A 25,384-nucleotide genomic window follows, 5' to 3' on the forward strand; every position below is an offset into this window, starting at 1 on the left:
GGCCCAGCAGTAACAGTGTGTACCCCAAGGCCTTACCTCCGACAAACACCGCCTTCTTCCACAGTTGGGACTCCAGGATCTTATCATGAGGGTAGAACCCCTGGTCCACCATAAAGAAGATCATTATAATTGCTATGGCTCTTAGGACCACCAGGTCGGCGCCAGTCAGCATTGAGGCACAAGCCAGAGTGGCCGAGGCATAGGGACACGGCAAGCCACAGTAAGTGAAGGGAATTCCTGCCATAGAAATGAGGGGTATAGTCACGGCATTAGGGCAATAGGGCATTAGGGGCATTACTGGGAATCAGTATCAGAGGGAGCAGAACCCTATCCTAATGCTGAACTGCACCTCCCCTGTCATTGGCCGGCTTCATACCCCGCATCTCATTAGCTACCCTGCATCTCATGAATACATAACTAACAGTTTATATTATGTTAAGTGACCTATCACCTGACAGGAAGTGATACAGCTGTGTGCTCCCTCAGAGATCAGCTGACAGGAAGTGATACAGCTGTGTGCTCCCTCAGAGATCAGCTGACAGGAAGTAATACAGCTGTGTGCTCCCTCAGAGATCAGCTGACAGGAAGTAATACAGCTGTGTGCTCCCTCAGAGATCAGCTGACAGGAAGTAATACAGCTGTGTGCTCCCTCAGAGATCACTTGACAGGAAGTGATGCAGCTGTGTGCTCCCTCAGAGATCAGCTGACAGGAAGTGATACAGCTGTGTGCTCCCTCAGAGATCAGCTGACAGGAAGTGATACAGCTGTGTGCTCCCTCAGAGATCAGCTGACAGGAAGTGATACAGCTGTGTGCTCCCTCAGAGATCAGCTGACAGGAAGTAATACAGCTGTGTGCTCCCTCAGAGATCAGCTGACAGGAAGTAATACAGCTGTGTGCTCCCTCAGAGATCAGCTGACAGGAAGTAATACAGCTGTGTGCTCCCTCAGAGATCAGCTGACAGGAAGTAATACAGCTGTGTGCTCCCTCAGAGATCAGCTGACAGGAAGTAATACAGCTGTGTGCTCCCTCAGAGATCACTTGACAGGAAGTGATACAGCTGTGTGCTCCCTCAGAGATCAGCTGACAGGAAGTGATACAGCTGTGTGCTCCCTCAGAGATCAGCTGACAGGAAGTGATACAGCTGTGCGCTCCCTCAGAGATCAGCTGACAGGAAGTGATACAGCTGTGCGCTCCCTCAGAGATCAGCTGACAGGAAGTGATACAGGTGTGTGCTCCCTCAGAGATCAGCTGACAGGAAGTGATGCAGCTCTAACTGTAACAGGAAGTAGTGTGGGAGCAAAAGGCAGAACTCTGCTCATTCATTGGCTAATGGGGCCTAGCATGTATGTGTACCTTAGCGTGTTTGTGTGCACTGTGACTCCTATGATCCCAGGGGGCGGCCCTTAGTACTTAAAATGGCAGTTTCCTATTTAGGATTAGCCAATGGCACTTACTGCTAAATAAGTATATTTATATGGAAATGGGTATAATGAGGTTCTGAGCAGGATACAAGGGCCCAACCCAGACACAGAGTTCATTGCTATTTCAGTTGAACTATAACTCACCACTTGAGTAGAAACACAGGCGGATGAACACAGCCAGGACATAAACGATGAAGAGAATCCCCCCCGCGGGGCAGTTAGTGTGAAGCAGCAGGGCAGTCGCTATTCCGAATGATGTGAAATCTGCAAAGTCATCCAGCTTGGCCCCTACAGGGACAGCAGAACCTCTCAGTGTGTCCAATGGGCAGTCCAGAACCCGCCCCCCCCTCCTGATTGGATTCACTTACCCGGGGGGGGGGGTTTCCTGTCTGACCATGGGAAAGAGAGCAGCCCAGGAGCAGGAAGTACAAAGAATCAGAGCTCTGTACCTGGGTAAGTACTGGGGGGAGATTGGATTCACTTACCGGGAGGGGGGGTCCTGCCTGACCATGGGAAAGAGAGCAGCCCAGGAGCAGGAAGTACAGAGAATCAGAGCTCTGTACCTGGGTAAGTACTGGGGGGAGATTGGATTCACTTACCCAGGGGGAGGTTCCTGCCTGACCATGGGAAAGAGAGCAGCCCAGGAGCAGGAAGTACAGAGAATCAGAGCTCTGTACCTGGGTAAGTACTGGGGGGAGATTGGATTCACTTACCCAGGGGGAGGTTCCTGCCTGACCATGGGAAAGAGAGCAGCCCAGGAGCAGGAAGTACAGAGAATCAGAGCTCTGTACCTGGGTAAGTACTGGGGGGAGATTGGATTCACTTACCCGGGGGGGGTTCCTGCCTGACCATGGGAAAGAGAGCAGCCCAGGAGCAGGAAGTACAGAGAATCAGAGCTCTGTACCTGGGTAAGTACTGGGGGGAGATTGGATTTACTTACCCAGGGGGAGGTTCCTGTCTGACCATGGGAAAGAGAGCAGCCCAGGAGCAGGAAGTACAGAGAATCAGAGCTCTGTACCTGGGTAAGTACTGGGGGGAGATTGGATTTACTTACCCAGGGGGGAGGGGTTCCTGTCTGACCATGGGAAAGAGAGCAGCCCAGGAGCAGGAAGTACAGAGAATCAGAGCTCTGTACCTGGGTAAGTACTGGGGGAGATTGGATTCACTTACCCAGGGGGGGGGTTCCTGCCTGACCATGGGAAAGAGAGCAGCCCAGGAGCAGGAAGTACAGAGAATCAGAGCTCTGTACCTGGGTAAGTACTGGGGGGAGATTGGATTCACTTACCCAGGGGGAGGTTCCTGCCTGACCATGGGAAAGAGAGCAGCCCAGGAGCAGGAAGTACAGAGAATCAGAGCTCTGTACCTGGGTAAGTACTGGGGGGGGATTGGATTCACTTACCCAGGGGGAGGTTCCTGCCTGACCATGGGAAAGAGAGCAGCCCAGGAGCAGGAAGTACAGAGAATCAGAGCTCTGTACCTGGGTAAGTACTGGGGGGAGATTGGATTCACTTACCCAGGGGGGGGGGGTTCCTGCCTGACCATGGGAAAGAGAGCAGCCCAGGAGCAGGAAGTACAGAGAATCAGAGCTCTGTACCTGGGTAAGTACTGGGGGGAGATTGGATTCACTTACCCAGGGGGAGGTTCCTGCCTGACCATGGGAAAGAGAGCAGCCCAGGAGCAGGAAGTACAGAGAATCAGAGCTCTGTACCTGGGTAAGTACTGGGGGGAGATTGGATTCACTTACCCAGGGGGGGGGTTCCTGCCTGACCATGGGAAAGAGAGCAGCCCAGGAGCAGGAAGTACAGAGAATCAGAGCTCTGTACCTGGGTAAGTACTGGGGGGAGATCGGATTCACTTACCCAGGGGGAGGTTCCTGCCTGACCATGGGAAAGAGAGCAGCCCAGGAGCAGGAAGTACAGAGAATCAGAGCTCTGTACCTGGGTAAGTACTGGGGGGAGATTGGAGTCACTTACCCAGGGGGAGGTTCCTGCCTGACCATGGGAAAGAGAGCAGCCCAGGAGCAGGAAGTACAGAGAATCAGAGCTCTGTACCTGGGTAAGTACTGGGGGGAGATTGGATTCACTTACCCAGGGGGGGTTCCCAGGCCATTATCATCATGACTATTGGTTCCCCCAGATCTGACAGACAGGTAAAGGGGGCAATTATATCACCCCTCAGTAGGGTAAGTGGCAGGGCTGGTGGGTAAAGGCTCAGGGTAGGAGAGCTCAGCAGGGGGAGGACAAAACACTGAGCTTTAACTCTGACAGGCAGTTAATGGGGGGGATGGGATGGCAATACCCCATTAGTAGGGGCCAGTATTATAAAGAAGGGTAGGTAGCCGTGCCCTATTGGTGCCCACTGTGTGCCCTGTACATGCCGGGGCTGTAGCTTTGAGTACAGATATAGAATGCCAGGGAAGGTGGCACTGCTGTTGGCACAGGGGCTGCGGTTCTGCCCGTATCGGGCCACTCAGCTATAAATAACCCAACTGGTTGGCAGGGGCCCAACTCCCGATACAATGGGAAAGGAATGGGCCGGCGCCGCCGCTGGAAACTGGGAAATATCTGAATCCTGCTGGGAGTTCCTGGGGGTCAGAGAGCGGAACCGGCGCTAAAATCTCTAACTGGTTCTATTGGGCCCTGGTACTGGTATCAGTATTGCCCCCTGGGCACAGTTGGCTATTCCCAAATCCCATCATTCTTTATTATATTATGAAGGGTTAAAATACGTGGGAGCTGTAGTCCAGCAATGGCTCCTATTAATATGCAGAAGAATCATCCAATGAGAATCTCAGCTGACTTGCTCCATATTCTTTGTTTGTGCAACTGGAGGAGTTAAACCCATTGTTTCCATTACAGACCAATTGGACACAAGTCTCTTACCCCCCCCCCCCCCCATGTTTGATCCCAGTGTCACATTATGGAGCCAAAATGGCACAATCCTCTCCCTATGCAGGATAAGAGCAAGGTCTCCTGGGAGTTAGGGTGGAACCCAGTAAGGTAGATTGAAATAAAACAAATATCTTTTCCCAGTTGTGAATTCCCAGTCCTTGATCAGGGTCACAGGGGTATTTACTTACCCAAGGCTGAACATGCATTGAGTTGCCTGGCAACTGCCCCATCCGCCAAGTCCAACATGAAACTGATGAGGAGGAGCCAACAGGCCGCCTGGCGACACCTAGTGGGTAAAGGGACCTCTCCATCATAAACGGGCAACTACCAGCCGTGTCTCACATGTGTTACTATAGGGACATAGGGTGAGAATACTTGGGAAGGGTAATAGTTAGTGGCAAGGAGTTAGAGGAGGAAGAGATGGGACATAGATCTAAAGTAGTTAGGTGGGAAGGGATACAGAGTTGGAAGAGATGGGAAGGGATACAGAGTTGGAAGAGATGGGAAGGGATACAGAGTTGGAAGAGATGGGAAGGGATACAGAGTTGGAAGAGATGGGAAGGGATACAGAGTTGGAAGAGATGGGAAGGGATACAGAGTTGAAAGAGAAGGGAAGGGATACAGAGTTGGAAGAGAAGGGAAGGGATACAGAGTTGGAAGAGACGGGAAGGGATACAGAGTTGGAAGAGACGGGAAGGGATACAGAGTTGGAAGAGATGGGAAGGGATACAGAGTTGAAAGAGAAGGGAAGGGATACAGAGTTGGAAGAGATGGGAAGGGATACAGAGTTGGAAGAGAAGGGAAGGGATACAGAGTTGGAAGAGATGGGAAGGGATACAGAGTTGGAAGAGATGGGAAGGGATACAGAGTTGAAAGAGAAGGGAAGGGATACAGAGTTGGAAGAGATGGGAAGGGATACAGAGTTGGAAGAGATGGGAAGGGATACAGAGTTGGAAGAGATGGGAAGGGATACAGAGTTGGAAGAGAAGGGAAGGGATACAGAGTTGGAAGAGATGGGAAGGGATACAGAGTTGGAAGAGATGGGAAGGGATACAGAGTTGGAAGAGATGGGAAGGGATACAGAGTTGGAAGAGAAGGGAAGGGATACAGAGTTGGAAGAGATGGGAAGGGATACAGAGTTGGAAGAGATGGGAAGGGATACAGATTGAAAGAGAATGGGAAGGGATACAGAGTTGGAAGAGATGGGAAGGGATACAGAGTTGGAAGAGATGGGAAGGGATACAGAGTTGGAAGAGATGGGAAGGGATACAGAGTTGGAAGAGATGGGAAGGGATACAGAGTTGGAAGAGAAGGGAAGGGATACAGAGTTGGAAGAGATGGGAAGGGAACAGAGTTGGAGAGATGGGAAGGATTACAGAGTTGGAAGAGATGGGAAGGGATACAGAGTTGGAAGAGATGGGAAGGGATACAGAGTTGGAAGAGATGGGAAGGGATACAGAGTTGAAGAGAAGGGAAGGGATACAGAGTTGGAAGAGATGGGAAGGGATACAGAGTTGAAGAGATGGGAAGGGATACAGAGTTGGAAGAGATGGGAAGGGATACAGAGTTGGAAGAGATGGGAAGGGATACAGAGTTGGAAGAGACGGGAAGGGATACAGAGTTGGAAGAGACGGGAAGGGGATACAGAGTTGGAAGAGACGGGAAGGGATACAGAGTTGAAAGAGAAGGGATACAGAGTTGAAAGAGAAGGGATACAGAGTTGGAAGAGATGGGAAGGGATACAGAGTTGAAAGAGAAGGGAAGGAATACAGAGTTGGAGGAGATGGGAAGGGATACAGAGTTGGAAGAGAAGGGAAGGGATACAGAGTTGAAAGAGAAGGGATACAGAGTTGAAAGAGAAGGGATACAGAGTTGGAAGAGATGGGAAGGGATACAGAGTTGAAAGAGAAGGGATACAGAGTTGGAAGAGATGGGAAGGGATACAGAGTTGGAAGAGATGGGAAGGGATACAGAGTTGAAAGAGAAGGGATACAGAGTTGAAAGAGAAGGGATACAGAGTTGGAAGAGACGGGAAGGGATACAGAGTTGAAAGAGATGGGAAGGGATACAGAGTTGAAAGAGAAGGGATACAGAGTTGGAAGAGACGGGAAGGGATACAGAGTTGGAAGAGATGGGAAGGGATACAGAGTTGAAAGAGAAGGGATACAGAGTTGGAAGAGATGGGAAGGGATACAGAGTTGGAAGAGATGGGAAGGGATACAGAGTTGAAAGAGAAGGATACAGAGTTGAAAGAGAAGGGATACAGAGTTGGAAGAGACGGGAAGGGATACAGAGTTGAAAGAGAAGGGATACAGAGTTGAAAGAGAAGGGATACAGAGTTGGAAGAGATGGGAAGGGATACAGAGTTGGAAGAGATGGGAAGGGATACAGAGTTGGAAGAGATGGGAAGGGATACAGAGTTGGAAGAGATGGGAAGGGATACAGAGTTGGAAGAGAAGGGAAGGGAAACAGAGTTGGAAGAGATGGGAAGGGATACAGAGTTGGAAGAGATGGGAAGGGATACAGAGTTGGAAGAGACGGAAAGGGATACAGAGTTGAAAGAGAAGGGATACAGAGTTGAAAGAGAAGGGATACAGAGTTGGAAGAGATGGGAAGGGATACAGAGTTGGAAGAGAAGGAAAGGGATACAGAGTTGGAAGAGAAGGGAAGGGATACAGAGTTGAAAGAGAAGGGATACAGAGTTGAAAGAGAAGGGATACAGAGTTGGAAGAGATGGGAAGGGATACAGAGTTGGAAGAGAAGGGAAGGGATACAGAGTTGGAAGAGATGGGAAGGGATACAGAGTTGGAAGAGATGGGAAGGGATACAGAGTTGGAAGAGATGGGAAGGGATACAGATTTGGAAGAGATGGGAAGGGATACAGAGTTGGAAGAGATGGGAAGGGATACAGAGTTGGAAGAGAAGGGAAGGGAAACAGAGTTGGAAGAGATGGGAAGGGATACAGAGTTGGAAGAGATGGGAAGGGATACAGAGTTGGAAGAGACGGAAAGGGATACAGAGTTGGAAGAGAAGGGAAGGGATACAGAGTTGGAAGAGATGGGAAGGGATACAGAGTTGGAAGCGATGGGAAGGGATACAGAGTTGGAAGCGATGGGAAGGGATACAGAGTTGGAAGAGAAGGAAAGGGATACAGAGTTGGAAGAGAAGGGAAGGGATATAGGAGGGGAACCCTTTGTACTTACCCATTTAGGCTGCAGAGAACTGACGTGAGGCCCATCAGGAGATTTGCCAGAGACAAGAAATTCGCTGCATTCCTACGTACAAACTCCAGAATTTGGTGGTGGGAGGGCTGAGCATGGTCCATCAGCTTCCTGGAATGTTGCACGAGTCCTGCACAAGAATTAATGGGAAATAGTTCTGATCACTTCCACCCACATTGGCCCTGGAGAGCGAGGGCAGAGGAGTTGTTTCCCTGTAATACTGGGCACTAAACCTTGGGTTATGGAGAAGCTTTGGGACTTAACCCAAACAATAAAGATGGCCACTGCTGTCCATAATATCATTAGGAGAGTAGAAGCCCTAAGTATGGGATACGCAGTAGGGGCATTAAGTTCCTAAGATGCACCAAACTCACTAGAAGGGAACCTCTGGGTGGGGCTCTTGGTACCGATGAGAACCAGAAGAACCAGAAGGACTTACCAGAAGGAGGGAACTGCATTAACATTTTGACTTGTTGGTTGCAGATGGGTTTCTCTCCTTCCTACACTCGGCCTAGAGAACAAGGAAGAACTCATCGTGACTCTGTATTAGGGCAGAGGTGTCCCAGTACCCGTGGCTCCTCCTATATATTTATTGTATATATTTATATACATTTCCTTTGGGGGTCTTTAATATATGTGAAGGGGGCGGTTTGGTGTTATCAGCCCCCAGCATAGGGGCTCCATAGAGGCTGGAGCTCCCTTTCCCCTTCTGCCTCATCCCCTGTCTCTTCCACACCCTTTTCTACCCCCTGGTACCAATGGGGCACAGACTGTCACATGGGTGAGTAACCCTGCCCATGGTAAGGGCTCCCTTTTGGTCCCACCTCAGTAGCAGGGTGCTCCTAGACACGAGCACAAGGCTTAAAGGGAACATTGGCCACTGCTGCCCCAAGGTATCAAACCATATCTTTCTAGTAACCCATTTATTAGAAACTTTAGGCCAGGGGTTAGGGTGGGTGCCAATACTACTTACCCCGGCTCTGCCCAGCATCCTCCAGCACCCTTGTGACTGAACTGTGCCAGCAGGTAGGAGCCATATTATCTCAGATACCTGTTGTCTCCCTGCAGAATGACCACAGGTAAGTGAAAGGGAGGGGCATTATCAGAGGGTTTCTGTCTAGGCACGTTCTTCTGCCTATAGATGCCACTCTTGGCTTTGGGCCTGGCCCTCAGCTACTTGGGTGCAGCCAGGACTTACCCCATGAAAATCCAGTGACTCCCACAGGGGCAGGGAAGAGAGCCAACTGTATACTCTGGGGAAGGAGCTGGTAAGGAAGGATCTGGATGTGGTAGGCACACTGGGTCAGAACCAGGGAAGGGGAAACCAGGAAAGCAAGAACCAGGGAAGGTGGAACCAAAGAAGCAGGAACCATTGAAGGAGGAACTAGAAAAGCAAAGACCAGGAAGGGAGGAACCAGGAAGCATGAAACAAAAGCAGGAACCAGAGAATTGGGAAGCAAGAACCAGGGACCAGGGAAGCAAAAACCAGGGAAGCAGGAATCAGGGAAGGAATAAGCAGGGACAAGGGAAGCAACAACCAGGAAGGGAGAAACCAGGGAAGAAGGAACCAGGGATGCAGGACACAGGGAAACAAGAACCAGGGATGCCAGAGCCAGTGAAGGAAGAACCAGGAAAGAGGGAACTAATAAAGGAGGAACCAGAGAAACAGGAACCAGGGAAGCAGGAAAGAAGGAACTAGTGAAGGAGGAACCAGAGAAGCAAAACTCAAGGAAGGATGAACCAGAAAAGCAGGATATAGGGAAGCAGGAATCAGGGAAGCAGGAAAGAAGGAACTAGTGAAGGAGGAACCAGAGAAACAGGAACCAGGGAAGCAGGAAAGAAGGAACTAGTGAAGGAGGAACCAGAGAAACAGGAACCAGGGAAGCAGGAAAGAAGGAACTAGTGAAGGAGGAACCAGAGAAGCAAAACTCAAGGAAGGATGAACCAGAAAATCAGGATATAGGGAAGCAGGAATCAGGGAAGCAGGAAAGAAGGAACTAGTAAAGGAGGAACCAGAGAAACAGGAACCAGGGAAGCAGGAAAGAAGGAACTAGTGAAGGAGGAACCAGAGAAACAGGAACCAGGGAAGCAGGAAAGAAGGAACTAGTGAAGGAGGAACCAGAGAAGCAAAACTCAAGGAAGGATGAACCAGAAAAGCAGGATATAGGGAAGCAGGAACCAGGGAAGCAGGAAAGAAGGAACTAGTGAAGGAGGAACCAGAGAAACAGGAACCAGGGAAGCAGAAAAGAAGGAACTAGTGAAGGAGGAACCAGAGAACCAGGAACCAGGAAAGAAGGAACTAGTGAAGGAGGAACCAGAAAAGCGAAATTCAAGGAAGGAGGAACCAGGGAAGCAGGAAATAGGGAAGCAAGAGCCAGGGAAGGTGGAACCAGAGAAGCAAACACCAGGGAAGCAGGAAATAGGGAAGCAAGAACGAGGGATGGAGGAATCAGGGACCAGGGAAGGAGAAACCAGAGAAGTCAGAAACAGGGAAGCAAGAACCAGAGAAGCAGGAACCAGGGAAGGAGAAACCAGAGAAGGAGAAACCAGAGAAGGAGAAACCAGGGAAGCAGGAACCAGTGAAGGAGAAACCAGGGAAGGAGAAACCAGATAAGTGAGAACCAGGGAAGGAGGAATCAGGGACCAGGGAAGGAGAAACCAGAGAAGCAGTAACCAGGGAAGGAGGAACCAGGAGAGGAGAAACCAGTGAAGGAGGAACCAGGGAAGGAGAAAGCAGATAAGTGAGAACCAGGGAAGGAGGAATCAGGGACTAAGGAAGGAGAAAAAAGAGAAGTGAGAACCAGAGAAGCAGGAACCAGGGAAGGAGGAACCAGGGAAGCAGGAACCAGTGAAGGAGGAACCAGGGAAGGAGAAACCAGATAAGTGAGAACCAGGGAAGAGGAACCAGGGAAGGAGAAACCAGAGAAGCTAAAACCAGGGAAGCAGGAATCAGGGAAGGAGGAACCAGGGCAGTAAGAGCCAGAGAAGCAGAAATCAGGGAAGGGATAAGCAAGGGAAGGGAGAAACCAGGGAAGAAGGAACCAGGGAAGCAAAAACTCAAGGAAGGAGGAACCCGGGAAGCAGGAAATAGGGAAGCAAGAGCCAGGGAAGGAGGAACCAGAGAAGTAAACACCAGGGAAGCAGGAAATAGGGAAGCAAGAACGAGGGATGGAGGCCCCAGGGAAGCAAGAACGAGGAAAGCAGGGAAGCAAGAACCATGGAAGGAGGAACCAGGAAGGGAGAAACCAGATAAGTGAGAACCAGGGAAGCAAGAACCAGAGAAGCAGGAACCAGGGAAGGAGGAACCAGGGAAGGAGAAACCAGATAAGTGAGAACCAGGGAAGGAGGAGTGAGGTACCAGGGAAGGAGAAACCAGAGAAGTGAGAACCAGGCAAGCAAGAACCAGAGAAGCAGGAACCAGGGAAGGAGGAACCAGGGAAGCAGGAACCAGTGAAGGAGGAACCAGGGAAGGAGAAACAAGAGAAGCTAAAACCAGGGAAGCAGGAATCAGGGAAGGAGAGCCCAGAGAAGTGAGAACCAGGGAAGCAAGAACCAGAGAAGCAGGAACCAGGGAAGGAGGAACCAGGGAAGGAGAAACCAGATAAGTGAGAATCAGGGAAGGAGGAATCAGGGACCAGGGAAGGAGAACCCAGAGAAGTGAGAACCAGGAAAGCAAGAACCAGAGAAACAGGAACCAGGGAAGGAGAAACCAGAGAAGCTAAAACCAGGGAAGCAGGAATCAGGGAAGGAGGAACCAGGGCAGTAAGAGCCAGAGAAGCAGAAATCAGGGAAGGAATAAGCAAGGGAAGGGAGAAACCAGGGAAGAAGGAACCAGGGAAGCAAAAACTCAAGGAAGGAGGAACCAGGGAAGCTAAAACCAGGGAAGCAGGAATCAGGGAAGGAGGAACCAGGGCAGTAAGAGCCAGAGAAGCAGAAATCAGGGAAGGAATAAGCAAGGGAAGGGAGAAACCAGGGAAGAAGGAACCAGGGAAGCAAAAACTCAAGGAAGGAGGAACCCGGGAAGCAGGAAATAGGGAAGCAAGAGCCAGGGAAGGAGGAACCAGAGAAGTAAACACCAGGGAAGCAGGAAATAGGGAAGCAAGAACGAGGGATGGAGGCCCCAGGGAAGCAAGAACGAGGAAAGCAGGGAAGCAAGAACCATGGAAGGAGGAACCAGGAAGGGAGAAACCAGATAAGTGAGAACCAGGGAAGCAAGAACCAGAGAAGCAGGAACCAGGGAAGGAGGAACCAGGGAAGGAGAAACCAGATAAGTGAGAACCAGGGAAGGAGGAGTGAGGTACCAGGGAAGGAGAAACCAGAGAAGTGAGAACCAGGGAAGCAAGAACCAGAGAAGCAGGAACCAGGGAAGGAGGAACCAGGGAAGCAGGAACCAGTGAAGGAGGAACCAGGGAAGGAGAAACAAGAGAAGCTAAAACCAGGGAAGCAGGAATCAGGGAAGGAGAGCCCAGAGAAGTGAGAACCAGGGAAGCAAGAACCAGAGAAGCAGGAACCAGGGAAGGAGGAACCAGGGAAGGAGAAACCAGATAAGTGAGAATCAGGGAAGGAGGAATCAGGGACCAGGGAAGGAGAACCCAGAGAAGTGAGAACCAGGAAAGCAAGAACCAGAGAAACAGGAACCAGGGAAGGAGAAACCAGAGAAGCTAAAACCAGGGAAGCAGGAATCAGGGAAGGAGGAACCAGGGCAGTAAGAGCCAGAGAAGCAGAAATCAGGGAAGGAATAAGCAAGGGAAGGGAGAAACCAGGGAAGAAGGAACCAGGGAAGCAAAAACTCAAGGAAGGAGGAACCAGGGAAGCTAAAACCAGGGAAGCAGGAATCAGGGAAGGAGGAACCAGGGCAGTAAGAGCCAGAGAAGCAGAAATCAGGGAAGGAATAAGCAAGGGAAGGGAGAAACCAGGGAAGAAGGAACCAGGGAAGCAAAAACTCAAGGAAGGAGGAACCAGGGAAGCAGGAAATAGGGAAGCAAGAGCCAGGGAAGGAGGAACCAGAGAAGCAAACACCAGGGAAGCAGGAAATAGGGAAGCAAGAACGAGGAAAGCAGGGAAGCAAGAACCATGGAAGGAGGAACCAGGAAGGGAGAAACCAGATAAGTGAGAACCAGGGAAGGAGGAAATCAGGGACCAGGGAAGGAGAAACCAGAGAAGTGAGAACCAGGGAAGCAAGAACCAGAGAAGCAGGAACCAGGGAAGGAGAAACCAGGGAAGCAGGAACCATGGAAGGAGGAATCAGGGACCAGGGAAGGAGAAACCAGAGAAGTGAGAACCAGGGAAGCAAGAACCAGAGAAGCAGGAACCAGGAAAGGAGAAACCAGGAAAGCAGGAACCAGTGAAGGAGGAACCAGATAAGTGAGAACCAGGGAAGGGGGAATCAGGGACCAGGGAAGGAGAAACAAGAGAAGTGAGAACCAGGGAAGGGGGAATCAGGGACCAGGGAAGGAGAAACAAGAGAAGTGAGAACCAGGAAAGCAAGAACCAGAGAAGCAGGAACCAGGGAAGCAGGAACCAGGAAAGGAGAAACCAGGGAAGCAGGAACCAGTGAAGGAGGAACCAGGGAAGGAGAAACCAGGGAAGCAGGAACCAGTGAAGGAGGAACCAGGGAAGGAGAAACCAGATAAGTGAGAACCAGGGAAGGAGGAATCAGGGACCAGGGAAGGAGAACCCAGAGAAGTGAGAACCAGGGAAGCAAGAACCAGAGAAGCAGGAACCAGGGAAGGAGGAACCAGGAAAGCAGGAACCAGTGAAGGCGGAACCAGGGAAGGAGAAACCAGATAAGTGAGAACCAGGAAAGGAGGAACCAGGGAAGCAGGAACCAGTGAAGGAGGAACCAGGGAAGCAGGAACCAGTGAAGGAGGAACCAGGGAAGGAGGAACCAGGGAAGGAGAAACCAGATAAGTGAGAACCAGGGAAGGAGGAACCAGGGAAGCAGGAATCAGTGAAGAAGGGACCAGAGTATACAATATGTACTGACCCATTTATACCCCAGAGACACAGAGTATACAATATGTACTGACCCATTTATACCCCAGAGACACAGAGTATACAATATGTACTGACCCATTTATACCCCAGAGACACAGAGTATACAATATGTACTGACCCATTTATACCCCAGAGACACAGGGTATACAATATGTACTGACCCATTTATACCCCAGAGACACAGAGTATACAATATGTACCGACCCATTTATACCCCAGAGACACAGAGTATACAATATGTACTGACCCATTTATACCCCAGAGACACAGAGTATACAATATGTACCGACCCATTTATACCCCAGAGACACAGAGTATACAATATGTACTGACCCATTTATACCCCAGAGACACAGAGTATACAATATGTACTGACCCATTTATACCCCAGAGACACAGAGTATACAATATGTACTGACCCATTTATACCCCAGAGACACAGAGTATACAATATGTACTGACCCATTTATACCCCAGAGACACAGAGTATACAATATGTACTGACCCATTTATACCCCAGAGACACATACAATGGGCTCTTTTACTGAACCCCAGATCCATACGTACCTACGGGGGCAAACGATGCAGGAAACACAGTCCCTTTGGTCTCCTTTATAGTTGCTATGGACCCAGTAGCAACAGAGCCCAGGGACAGCGGCCAATGGACTGCTGAGCAACCCCTGCCCCACACTCTGTCCCGCACTTACAGCCCTAAGGGGGAGAGTCCTGGGCTGGGTGCTCCACAATTTACCCACTGTTGGTGCTTTCTGCCCCCCTTGGGGCTAATCCACAGGAGGCAGCCGTGGGAACATGCGGATGTTAGAATGCCAGGCTTGTGTGCCCCCAGCAGCCCGGGCAGCGAGAGTCCCAGCAGCACAGGGTTGGGCAAGCGGCCACCGCAGCTGATTCCCCCACACACACATACGGGCACCTAGCCGGGCTTTATAGGTTCGTGGGCAGGGCTGAACTGCTCTTGTTCTCACCCCCAGGCAGAGAGATTACTGGAGTCTCCTATAACCTCATGCACTGACAATGCTAAATATTGGCTTCAGCCCATGGGAACAAATCATAACTGGGGGGGGGGGCTCTAAATAAGCTCCACCCCCTGAATCTACCCCATTAGACTGTTAGCTCACTAAATCAGCCAAATACATTCTAATGCAGGTTATTACTGCTGGTGTTGCCCCTCCCTGGTCCTTCTGCGTAATTTACTCTCCCTTTGAGAGAACTTCCTCACTCACTCCTTGTCTGTGGAGCTGACAATCAGGCTCATATGTCTGCCTTCCCCTTCTTCCTTCCCCATCTGACTTCCCCTTCTTCCTTCCCCTTCTTCCTCCCCCCTTGCCTTGCTGCCTTCCCCTTCTTCCTTCCCCTTCTTCCTCCCCCCTTGCCTTGCTGCCTTCCCCTTCTTCCTTCCCCTTCTTCCTCCCCCCTTGCCTTGCTGCCTTCCCCTTCTTCCTTCCCCTTCTTCCTCCCCCCTTGCCTTGCTGCCTTCCCCTTCTTCCTCCCCCCTTGCCTTGCTGCCTTGCTCTTCTTCCTTCCCCTTCTTCCTCCCCCCTTGCCTTGCTGCCTTGCTCTTCTGCCTTCCCCTTCTTCCTCCCCCCTTGCCTTGCTGCCTTGCTCTTCTGCCTTCCCCTTCTTCCTCCCCCCTTGCCTTGCTGCCTTGCTCTTCTGCCTTCCCCTTCTTCCTCCCCCCTTGCCTTGCTGCCTTGCTCTTCTGCCTTCCCCTTCTTCCTCCCCCCTTGCCTTGCTGTCTTGCTCTTCTGCCTTCCCCTTCTTCCTTCCTCTTGTTCCTTCCCCATCTTCCTTCCCCTTCTTCCTCTCTCCTTGCCTTGCTGCTTTCCTCTTCTGCCTTCCCCTTCTTTTCTTTCTCCCCCATCTGCCTTGCTCTTCTGCCTCCCCCACCTGCTTTCCCATTCTTCCTTCATCTTCTCCCTTCCCCTGGTGCCTTCCTCTTCTTTCTCTGCCTTCCCTTTCTGCTTGCATCTTCTTCCTTCCTCTTCTGCCTTCCTCTTCTTCTTTCCTCTTCCACCTTCCCCTTCTTCTTTCCTCTTCTGCCTTCCTCTTCTTCCTTCCCCTTCTTCCTTCCTCTTCTTCCTTCCCCTTCTTCCTTCCTCTTCTGCCTTCATCTTCTCCCTTCCTCTTCTTCCTTTTTCTTCTGCCTTTCCCTTCTTCCTTCCCCTTCTTCCTTCCCCTTCTGCCTTTCCCTTCTTCCTTCCCCTTCTGCCTTCCCCTTCTTCTTTCCCCTTCTGCCTTCCCCTTCTTCTTTCCTCTTCTGCCTTCCTCTTCTTCCTTCCCCTTCTTCCTTCCTCTTCTTCCTTCCCCTTCTTCCTTCCTCTTCTGCCTTCATCTTCTCCCTTCCTCTTCTTCCTTTTTCTTCTGCCTTTCCCTTCTTCCTTTCCCTTCTTCCTTCCCCTTCTGCCTTCCCCTTCTTCTTTCCCCTTCTGCCTTCCCCTTCTTCTTTCCTCTTCCACCTTCCCCTTCTTCTTTCCTCTTCTGCCTTCCTCTTCTTCCTTCCCCTTCTTCCTTCCTCTTCTTCCTTCCCCTTCTTCCTTCCTCTTCTGCCTTCATCTTCTCCCTTCCTCTTCTTCCTTTTTCTTCTGCCTTTCCCTTCTTCCTTCCCCTTCTTCCTTCCCCTTCTGCCTTTCCCTTCTTCCTTCCCCTTCTGCCTTCCCCTTCTTCTTTCCCCTTCTGCCTTCCCCTTCTTCTTTCCTCTTCTGCCTTCCTCTTCTTCCTTCCCCTTCTTCCTTCCTCTTCTTCCTTCCCCTTCTTCCTTCCTCTTCTGCCTTCATCTTCTCCCTTCCTCTTCTTCCTTTTTCTTCTGCCTTTCCCTTCTTCCTTTCCCTTCTTCCTTCCCCTTCTGCCTTCCCCTTCTTCTTTCCCCTTCTTCCTTTCCCTTCTTCCTTCCCCTTCTGCCTTCCCCTTCTTCTTTCCCCTTCTTCCTTTCCCTTCTTCCTTCCCCTTCTGCCTTCCCCTTCTTCTTTCCTCTTCTGCCTTCCTCGTCTTCCTTCCCCTTCTTTCTCCCCCATCTAACTTCCCCTTTTACCTTCTTCCTTCCCCTTTTGCCTTCCTTTTCTGCTTTCATCTTCTTCCTTCCCCTTCTTCCTCCCTCTTCTGCCCTCATCTTCCCCCTTCCTCTTCTTTCTCTGCCTTCCCCTTCTGCCTTGCTCGTCTTCCTTCCCCTTCTTCCTCCCCCATCTAAATTGTCCTTGTGCCTTCCTTTTCTGCTTTCATCTTCTTCCTTCCCCTTCTACCCAGCAGTGCTATGTGGCCCTCCAACTCGCACATGGACACATGGTCAATATTCTCTAGCCTCCTCCTCTCAGTCTCCCATTATGTCACTTTAAGGGGTGACTGGGCTGTTACAATGGGGAACTGATCATGGGGGAATCACTGAACGTTGATATGTCACATGTTAGCAGGAAGGCATGTGATTGGCTAGGAGGGAGGGACAGGGAGGAAAAAGGAAAGGGCTGGAGGGGTAGTGCCAGTAACTGAACAGGGCTGAAGTAAGTGCAACCTAACAGGGGGCATTTGGCAGCACAGGGACCCACTTTAGCAGAACCAGGTTCAGCAGCACAGGAACGTACCATTAGCAGCACGGGGACTCACTTTTGGGTTCTGAGCCAAAGGCCCTAAGCAGTTAACATGAGAAGGGGCAGGGGAAATGGGGCAGTGTGATTGGCTGCAAGATGGATAATTCTTTCCTAAAATCTATTGAGGATATGGCCCTGGAAAGAAGGTTTCATCATCAGTACAGGAAGGGTCTCTATACTGTATAGGGAGGCTATGGTTTCCCTACCAAGAGAGAGGGGCAATGGGGCAGCAGGGGCAGGAGGGTGGCATTGGCTTAGCTGGGTGGCATGACAGGGTTACAGCGCACAATTGGCCAGTTATTTATCTCTTGGTGTCGACTGTGTGACAGGAACGTGACAGCTGAGTCATATTGTCGGGCAGCCGGGCAGTGCCAAGCTGAACAAGGGCAGCGGTGTGTAATCCCTGGGCTGATTGGCTCATTGGGGAAGGGAGGGGCGAGGGTGTGAGAGAGGGACGGTACCGGGACACTGACACTTTTGTCTCTCTGGACTCAGGGGGTGAGAATTGACCTTTTGCCAGTGATGATGCCAATGTACTGAATGGTTCCGCTGTGACCCTCCCTACCGCTATGCATTGTGGGACTTCCCAGACTGAGGGCACTGAATGGCCGGGGCAATTTCCCTGTGTTGGTACCTCTAGGTGCCTGGCACAATATGGAAAGCCTGACTGCCAGTGTTCCCCACCCCCGGCCAACATGGTAGGGGTAGAACTGCCCCTTTGCTCACCCCTAGTTCTTAGGGTTAAAGGTTGGGGAAAATTACCAACTGCCCCCGATGCCTGACCCCACCTCTTCATATGACACTAATAGGGACTGTCTATGGCTGCTGTAGGCACAGGCATTTACAGCAGCTCTATGTATAAACCTTAGGGGGGGGATTTCCAGAATGATCCTCGGGCATCAGGGGCATAAAGAGGAATAAAGAGGGCCCAGTGGGGTTCCCGAGATGGGGGGCCCCGATAGGATTCTGTTCCAGTAATCCAGTCAGACAGAGCAGGAGGTGGGTTAAGGTGCCCATAAACTGACTGTTAGAAGCTGCTGAAGGACAGAGGGGGCAGCTTATTGGTCCATGTACGGGGCCCTCCGATGGGCCAAGACATGGGGCATTTATGCCAGGGGTATTTACCCCAGGGTTGTGAATAACATGCAGAGAAGCAGGAGGGGGCTCATTTCCATATGGAAAGAGCAAAGTAACCACCATGTTCATTTTACCCATAATGCAATTGTTCCTTGTAAATAACCCTTTCCAGAAGGGAAGGGGGAGGCAGCAGAGAGGGGGCCCATTCACTGGCTTCCCCCGTGGCTGGGGGGCTGACAGTGATGCTGCCATGGCAACCATCTATTTGTTGCCCCCCTGCCCAGCCTGGTGCATTTCATTGTTAATTAGATTTAGTCATGTGCTCATAGCAACATTCCTTCCAACATACTCCGGCTGCCAGGCCTTGTATCTCTTGCCCCCCTACACGCGCCTTGCACTTCCACATTGTTGCCCTAAGTGCCACCCAAGCGGGTAGGGGGGTGGCTGGGGGGCTCAGGTAGGTCACCAGCCCAGTTAGTATTGCCTTAGTAATCAGTATTATTTGGCCTTTAAAGCTGAGATGCAGGGAGGGGCTTCATTGCTAATGTGAGTGTAATGTAAATGTAGGGGAGATTGGGTGCCAGGGTAGGGATGGGCATAGGCTCAGGCGGAGCAGTGAGAGGGAGGAGCCTAGCAGCAGCGCAATGTACTGGGGGGGGGGGCTACTGAAAGTGTCTACTTGTGTTGGCGCTGAGCAAAGGTTGTATCTTGGCAAAGTTGCTCAGATGAAAGTGGCAGGATCTGTGGCATCAGTTATAACAATACCTATGTGCGTGGCTAAGTGAAGGGCAATGTTGCTGATGGAGAGTGAAACCTGAGGTACAGGGAAAGAAAGATGGAACCTTAGGTACAGGGGAAGAGGAGGGTGGAACCTTAGGTACAGGGAAAGAAATTTGGAACCTTAGGTACAGGGGAAGAGGATGGTGGAACCTTAGGTACAGGGGAAGAGGAGGGTGGAACCTTAGGTACAGGGAAAGAAATTTGGAACCTTAGGTACAGGGGAAGAGGATGGTGGAACCTTAGGTACAGGGGAAGAGGAGGGTGGAACCTTAGGTACAGGGAAGAAAGATGGAACCTTAGGTACAGGGGAAGAGGAGGGTGGAACCTTAGGTACAGGGAAGAAAGATGGAACCTTAGGTACAGGGGAAGAGGATGGTGGAACCTTAGGTACAGGGAAGAGGAGGTGGAACCTTAGGTACAGGGAAGAAAGATGGAACCTTAGGTACAGGGGAAGAGGAGGGTGGGAAACCTTAGGTACAGGGAAGAAAGATGGAACCTTAGGTACAGGGAAGAGGATGGTGGAACCTTAGGTACAGGGGAAGAGGAGGGTGGAACCTTAGGTACAGGGAAGAAAGATGGAACCTTAGGTACAGGGGAAGAGGATGGTGGAACCTTAGGTACAGGGGAAGAGGAGGGTGGAACCTTAGGTACAGGGAAGAAAGATGGAACCTTAGGTACAGGGGAAGAGGAGGGTGGAACCTTAGGTACAGGGAAGAAAGATGGAACCTTAGGTACAGGGGAAGAGGAGGGTGGAACCTTAGGTACAGGGAAGAAAGATGGAACCTTAGGTACAGGGGAAGAGGAGGGTGGAACCTTAGGTACAGGAAGAAAGATGGAACCTTAGGTACAGGGGAAGAGGAGGGTGGAACCTTAGGTACAGGGAAGAAAGATGGAACCATAGGTACAGGGGAAGAGGAGGGTGGAACCTAGGTACAGGGAAGAAAGATGGAACCTTAGGTACAGGGGAAGAGGAGGGTGGAACCTTAGGTACAGGGAAGAAAGATGGAACCTTAGGTACAGGGGAAGAGGATGGTGAATCCTGAGGTACAGGGGAAGAGGATGGTGGAACCTTAGGTACAGGGGAAGAGGATGGTGGAACCTTAGGTACAGGGGAAGAGGAGGGTGGAACCTTAGGTACAGGGAAGAAAGATGGAACCTTAGGTACAGGGGAAGAGGAGGGTGGAACCTTAGGTACAGGGAAGAAAGATGGAACCTTAGGTACAGGGGAAGAGGATGGTGAATCCTGAGGTACAGGGGAAGAGGATGGTGGAACCTTAGGTACAGGGGAAGAGGAGGGTGGAACCTTAGGTACAGGGGAAGAAAGATGGAACCTTAGGTACAGGGGAAGAGGAGGGTGGAACCTTAGGTACAGGGGAAGAGGATGGTGGAACCTTAGGTACAGGGGAAGAGGAGGGTGGAACCTTAGGTACAGGGAAGAAAGATGGAACCTTAGGTACAGGTGATGGTAAATCCTGAGGGTACAGGGGAAAATGATGGTGAAAATATAATGAAATCTGTTGCAAAGAGGTTCAGTTTCAGGCGGTGCTGGGAAATGCAAACTTGAGGAGGGGCAGGAGGAGGTTTCCCTGGAGAAGTTGTATAGAGTGAGAACAGCAGAGGGACTAAGGGCCCAACAGAGAGAGGGAATGAGGTGAAAATAGAGAAGCCAATCAGAAAGAAGCCATTAGAACCAAGAAAGAGCAGTGTCCGGAATGGCGGCCGAGTACAGAATGTAGAGGAGTCGGTGGCCAACTGTCAGCCGCAGAGATACAGAAGGGTGAGAACCGTGACCTTTAGGCTTTGGCAGCAGAAGTTCATTGGTTACTGTGGTTCGGGCAGTTTATTGGGCAGTAGGCGCCCTGCTGGCAGAGCCAAAGATGTGGGACCAGGACGTTGCACCCAATGGTTTGGAGGCAGAAGGAGATTGGATGGTTGGTGAGAGAGCTGGGGGTAAGTGAACGTTATATAGAAATATTCTTTAGTAAAGGGCAGGAAGTGGTTGAGATGAAGCCGCGATGTTCCCCGGAATTCTGCCCCCTCCCCCGTAGAACAGGAGGGATCAGGGTGGAATGTTTGTCAAGTGAAAGTGGAAAACATCCATTCAGCTCATACAGAGACCAAATCCCCACACGTGTCCCGCCGGGCTCTGCCCTCCATTTTGCCCTTTGTCTCTGCTAATCCCACGTGCAGAGAGACGGCATTGTGTTGGGATAACATCACGGCTACAAGGGCACCTTCCATCCAGTAATTGCTATTCTCTTCATCTAGGCCAATACGTGGGGCTGTAGCTTTATGGGCGGAGCTTTTCAAAGATTATTGTAAGGGCAGCTAGAGACCCCCTATAGACTGGGGCAGTAAGTATGATCTGTATAAGCGGAAGGGCAAACCCACCCACCTGGGAGAGATGTTACTTCTATCAGTTACAACATGTTCCCCCCCCCCACTCTGTGTATAGAGGTCCCCCCACTCTGTGTTTAGAGGTCCCCCCACTCTGTGTTTAGAGGTCCCCATTGCCTCCCCCTACAGGGTTTGAAACAGAATGGCTCTGAGTGTTACAGAATGGCTCCGAGTGTTACAGAATGACTCCGAGTTTTACAGAATGGCTCTGGGTGTTACAGAATGGCACGGAGTGTTACAGAATGGCTCTGGGTGTTACAGAATGGCTCTGGGTGTTACAGAATGGCTCCGGGTGTTACAGAATGGCTCTAGGTGTTACAGAATGGCTCTGGCTGTTACAGAATTGCTCTGGGTGTTACAGAATGGCTCTAGGTGTTACAGAATGGCTCTGGGTGTTACAGAATGGCTCTGAGTGTTACAGAATGGCTCCGGGTGTTACAGAATGGCTCTGAGTGTTACAGAATGGCTCTGGGTGTTACATAATGGCTCTAGGTGTTACAGAATGGCTCTGGGTGTTACAGAATGGCTCTAGGTGTTACAGAATGGCTCTGGGTGTTACAGAATGGCTCTGAGTGTTACAGAATGGCTCCGAGTGTTACAGAATGGCTCCGGGTGTTACAGAATGGCTCTGAGTGTTACAGAATGGCTCTGGGTGTTACATAATGGCTCTAGGTGTTACAGAATGGCTCTGGGTGTTACAGAATGGCTCTAGGTGTTACAGAATGGCTCCGAGTGTAACAGAATGGCTCTGAGTGTTACAGAATGGCTCCGGGTGTTACAGAATGGCTCTAGGTGTTACAGAATGGCTCTGGGTGTTACAGAATGGCTCCGAGTGTTACAGAATGGCTCTGAGTGTTACAGAATGGCTCCGGGTGTTACAGAATGGCTCTAGGTGTTACAGAATGGCTCTGGGTGTTACATAATGGCTCTGGGTGTTACAGAATGGCTCTGGGTGTTACAGAATGGCTCTAGGTGTTACAGAATGGCTCTGGGTGTTACAGAATGGCTCTAGGTGTTACAGAATGGCTCTGGGAGTTACAGAACGGCTCTAGGTGTTACAGAACGGCTCTGGGTGTTACAGAATGGCTCTGGGTGTTACATAATGGCTCTGGGTGTTACATAATGGCTCTAGGTGTTACAGAATGGCTCCGAGTGTTACAGAATGGCTCTGGATGTTACAGAATGGCTCTGGGTGTTACAGAATGGCTGAGTGTTACAGAATGGCTCCGAGTGTTACAGAATGGCTCCGGGTGTTACAGAATGGCTCTGGGTGTTACAGAATGGCTCTGGGTGTTACAGAATGGCTCCGAGTGTTACAGAATGGCTCCGAGTGTTACAGAATGGCTCTGGGTGTTACAGAATGGCTCCGAGTGTTACAGAATGGCTCTGAGTGTTACAGAATGGCTCCGGGTGTTACAGAATGGCTCTGAGTGTTACAGAATGGCTCTGGGTGTTACATAATGGCTCTAGGTGTTACAGAATGGCTCTGGGTGTTACAGAATGGCTCTAGGTGTTAAAGAATGGCTCCGAGTTTTACAGAATGGCTCTGGGTGTTACAGAATGGCTGAGTGTTACAGAATGGCTCTGAGTGTTACAGAATGGCTCCGGGTGTTACAGAATGGCTCTGAGTGTTACAGAATGGCTCTGGGTGTTACATAATGGCTCTAGGTGTTACAGAATGGCTCTGGGTGTTACAGAATGGCTCTAGGTGTTACAGAATGGCTCTGGGTGTTACAGAATGGCTCTAGGTGTTACAGAATGGCTCTGGGTGTTACAGAATGGCTCTAGGTGTTACAGAATGGCTCTGGGTGTTACAGAATGGCTCTATGTGTTACAGAATGGCTCCAAGTGTTACAGAATGGCTCTGGATGTTACAGAATTGCTCTGGGTGTTACAGAATGGCTGAGTGTTACAGAATGGCTCTGAGTGTTACAGAATGGCTCCGGGTGTTACAGAATGGCTCTGGGTGTTACAGAATGGCTCTAGGTGTTAAAGAATGGCTCCGAGTGTTGCAGAATGGCTCTGGGTGTTACAGAATGGCTGAGTGTTACAGAATGGCTCTGAGTGTTACAGAATGGCTCCGGGTGTTACATAATGGCTCTAGGTGTTACAGAATGGCTCTGGGTGTTACATAATGGCTCTAGGTGTTACAGAATGGCTCTGGGTGTTACAGAATGGCTCTAGGTGTTACAGAATGGCTCTGGGTGTTACAGAATGGCTCTGAGTGTTACAGAATGGCTCCGAGTGTTACAGAATGGCTCCGGGTGTTACAGAATGGCTCTGGGTGTTACAGAATGGCTCTGAGTGTTACAGAATGGCTCCAAGTGTTACAGAATGACTCCGAGTTTTACAGAATGGCTCTGGGTGTTACAGAATGGCACGGAGTGTTACAGAATGGCTCTGGGTGTTACAGAATGGCTCTGGGTGTTACAGAATGGCTCCGGGTGTTACAGAATGGCTCTAGGTGTTACAGAATGGCTCTGGGTGTTACAGAATGGCTCTGGGTGTTACAGAATGGCTCTAGGTGTTACAGAATGGCTCTGGGTGTTACAGAATGGCTCCGGGTGTTACAGAATGGCTCTGAGTGTTACAGAATGGCTCTGGGTGTTACAGAATGGCTCTAGGTGTTACAGAATGGCTCTGGGTGTTACAGAATGGCTCTAGGTGTTACAGAATGGCTCTGGGTGTTACAGAATGGCTCTGAGTGTTACAGAATGGCTCCGAGTGTTACAGAATGGCTCCGGGTGTTACAGAATGGCTCTGAGTGTTACAGAATGGCTCTGGGTGTTACATAATGGCTCTAGGTGTTACAGAATGGCTCTGGGTGTTACAGAATGGCTCTAGGTGTTAAAGAATGGCTCAGAGTGTTACAGAATGGCTCCGGGTGTTACAGAATGGCTCCGAGTGTTACAGAATGGCTCTGAGTGTTACAGAATGGCTCCGGGTGTTACAGAATGGCTCTAGGTGTTACAGAATGGCTCTGAGTGTTACATAATGGCTCTGGGTGTTACAGAATGGCTCTGGGTGTTACAGAATGGCTCTAGGTGTTACAGAATGGCTCTGGGTGTTACAGAATGGCTCTAGGTGTTACAGAATGGCTCTGGGTGTTACAGAATGGCTCTAGGTGTTACAGAACGGCTCTGGGTGTTACAGAATGGCTCTGGGTGTTACAGAATGGCTGAGTGTTACAGAATGGCTCCGAGTGTTACAGAATGGCTCCGGGTGTTACAGAATGGCTCTGGGTGTTACAGAATGGCTCTGGATGTTACAGAATGGCTCCGAGTGTTACAGAATGGCTCCGAGTGTTACAGAATGGCTCTGGGTGTTACAGAATGGCTCCGAGTGTTACAGAATGGCTCTGAGTGTTACAGAATGGCTCCGGGTGTTACAGAATGGCTCTGAGTGTTACAGAATGGCTCTGGGTGTTACATAATGGCTCTAGGTGTTACAGAATGGCTCTGGGTGTTACAGAATGGCTCTAGGTGTTAAAGAATGGCTCCGAGTTTTACAGAATGGCTCTGGGTGTTACAGAATGGCTGAGTGTTACAGAATGGCTCTGAGTGTTACAGAATGGCTCCGGGTGTTACAGAATGGCTCTGAGTGTTACAGAATGGCTCTGGGTGTTACATAATGGCTCTAGGTGTTACAGAATGGCTCTGGGTGTTACAGAATGGCTCTAGGTGTTACAGAATGGCTCTGGGTGTTACAGAATGGCTCTAGGTGTTACAGAATGGCTCTGGGTGTTACAGAATGGCTCAAGGTGTTACAGAATGGCTCTGGGTGTTACAGAATGGCTCTATGTGTTACAGAATGGCTCCAAGTGTTACAGAATGGCTCTGGATGTTACAGAATGGCTCTGGGTGTTACAGAATGGCTGAGTGTTACAGAATGGCTCTGAGTGTTACAGAATGGCTCCGGGTGTTACAGAATGGCTCTGGGTGTTACAGAATGGCTCTAGGTGTTAAAGAATGGCTCCGAGTGTTGCAGAATGGCTCTGGGTGTT

General features: G+C 50.5%; 2 protein-coding genes across 4 annotated transcripts in view; both read right to left on the reverse strand.

The window, feature by feature from the left end:
* The window catches only part of tmem269 (transmembrane protein 269), a 31,428-nt gene that overhangs the window by 1,754 nt on the left and 4,290 nt on the right, over positions 1–25,384 (reverse strand). The window contains exons 1-7 of one of the 3 annotated variants that reach the window (XM_031904804.1): positions 14,099–14,851; positions 8,508–8,596; positions 7,974–8,045; positions 7,517–7,664; positions 4,502–4,599; positions 1,567–1,710; positions 37–237 (exon numbers count right to left, since the gene is read on the reverse strand). In XM_031904804.1, coding sequence (XP_031760664.1) covers positions 37–237; positions 1,567–1,710; positions 4,502–4,599; positions 7,517–7,664; positions 7,974–7,998 — 616 coding nt within the window. In that variant the 5' untranslated portion in view covers positions 7,999–8,045; positions 8,508–8,596; positions 14,099–14,851. 3 annotated transcript variants of the gene reach the window in all.
* Positions 14,769–15,410, reverse strand: LOC116412405 (cilia- and flagella-associated protein 251-like). The gene has a single exon (XM_031906592.1). The coding sequence runs from the start codon at positions 15,408–15,410 to the stop codon at positions 14,769–14,771; it is 642 nt and encodes a 213-aa protein (XP_031762452.1).

The sequence above is a fragment of the Xenopus tropicalis genome, chromosome 7 (assembly GCF_000004195.4).
Source record: "Xenopus tropicalis strain Nigerian chromosome 7, UCB_Xtro_10.0, whole genome shotgun sequence".
In the NCBI taxonomy this organism is placed as follows: domain Eukaryota; kingdom Metazoa; phylum Chordata; class Amphibia; order Anura; family Pipidae; genus Xenopus; species Xenopus tropicalis.

What these genes read in the sequence shown, in the direction of transcription:
- LOC116412405 (XM_031906592.1), bottom strand. Translation starts at nt 15,410, where the DNA reads ATGGGGGAGAAAGAAAAGAAGGGGAAGGCAGAAGAGGAAAGCAGCAAG.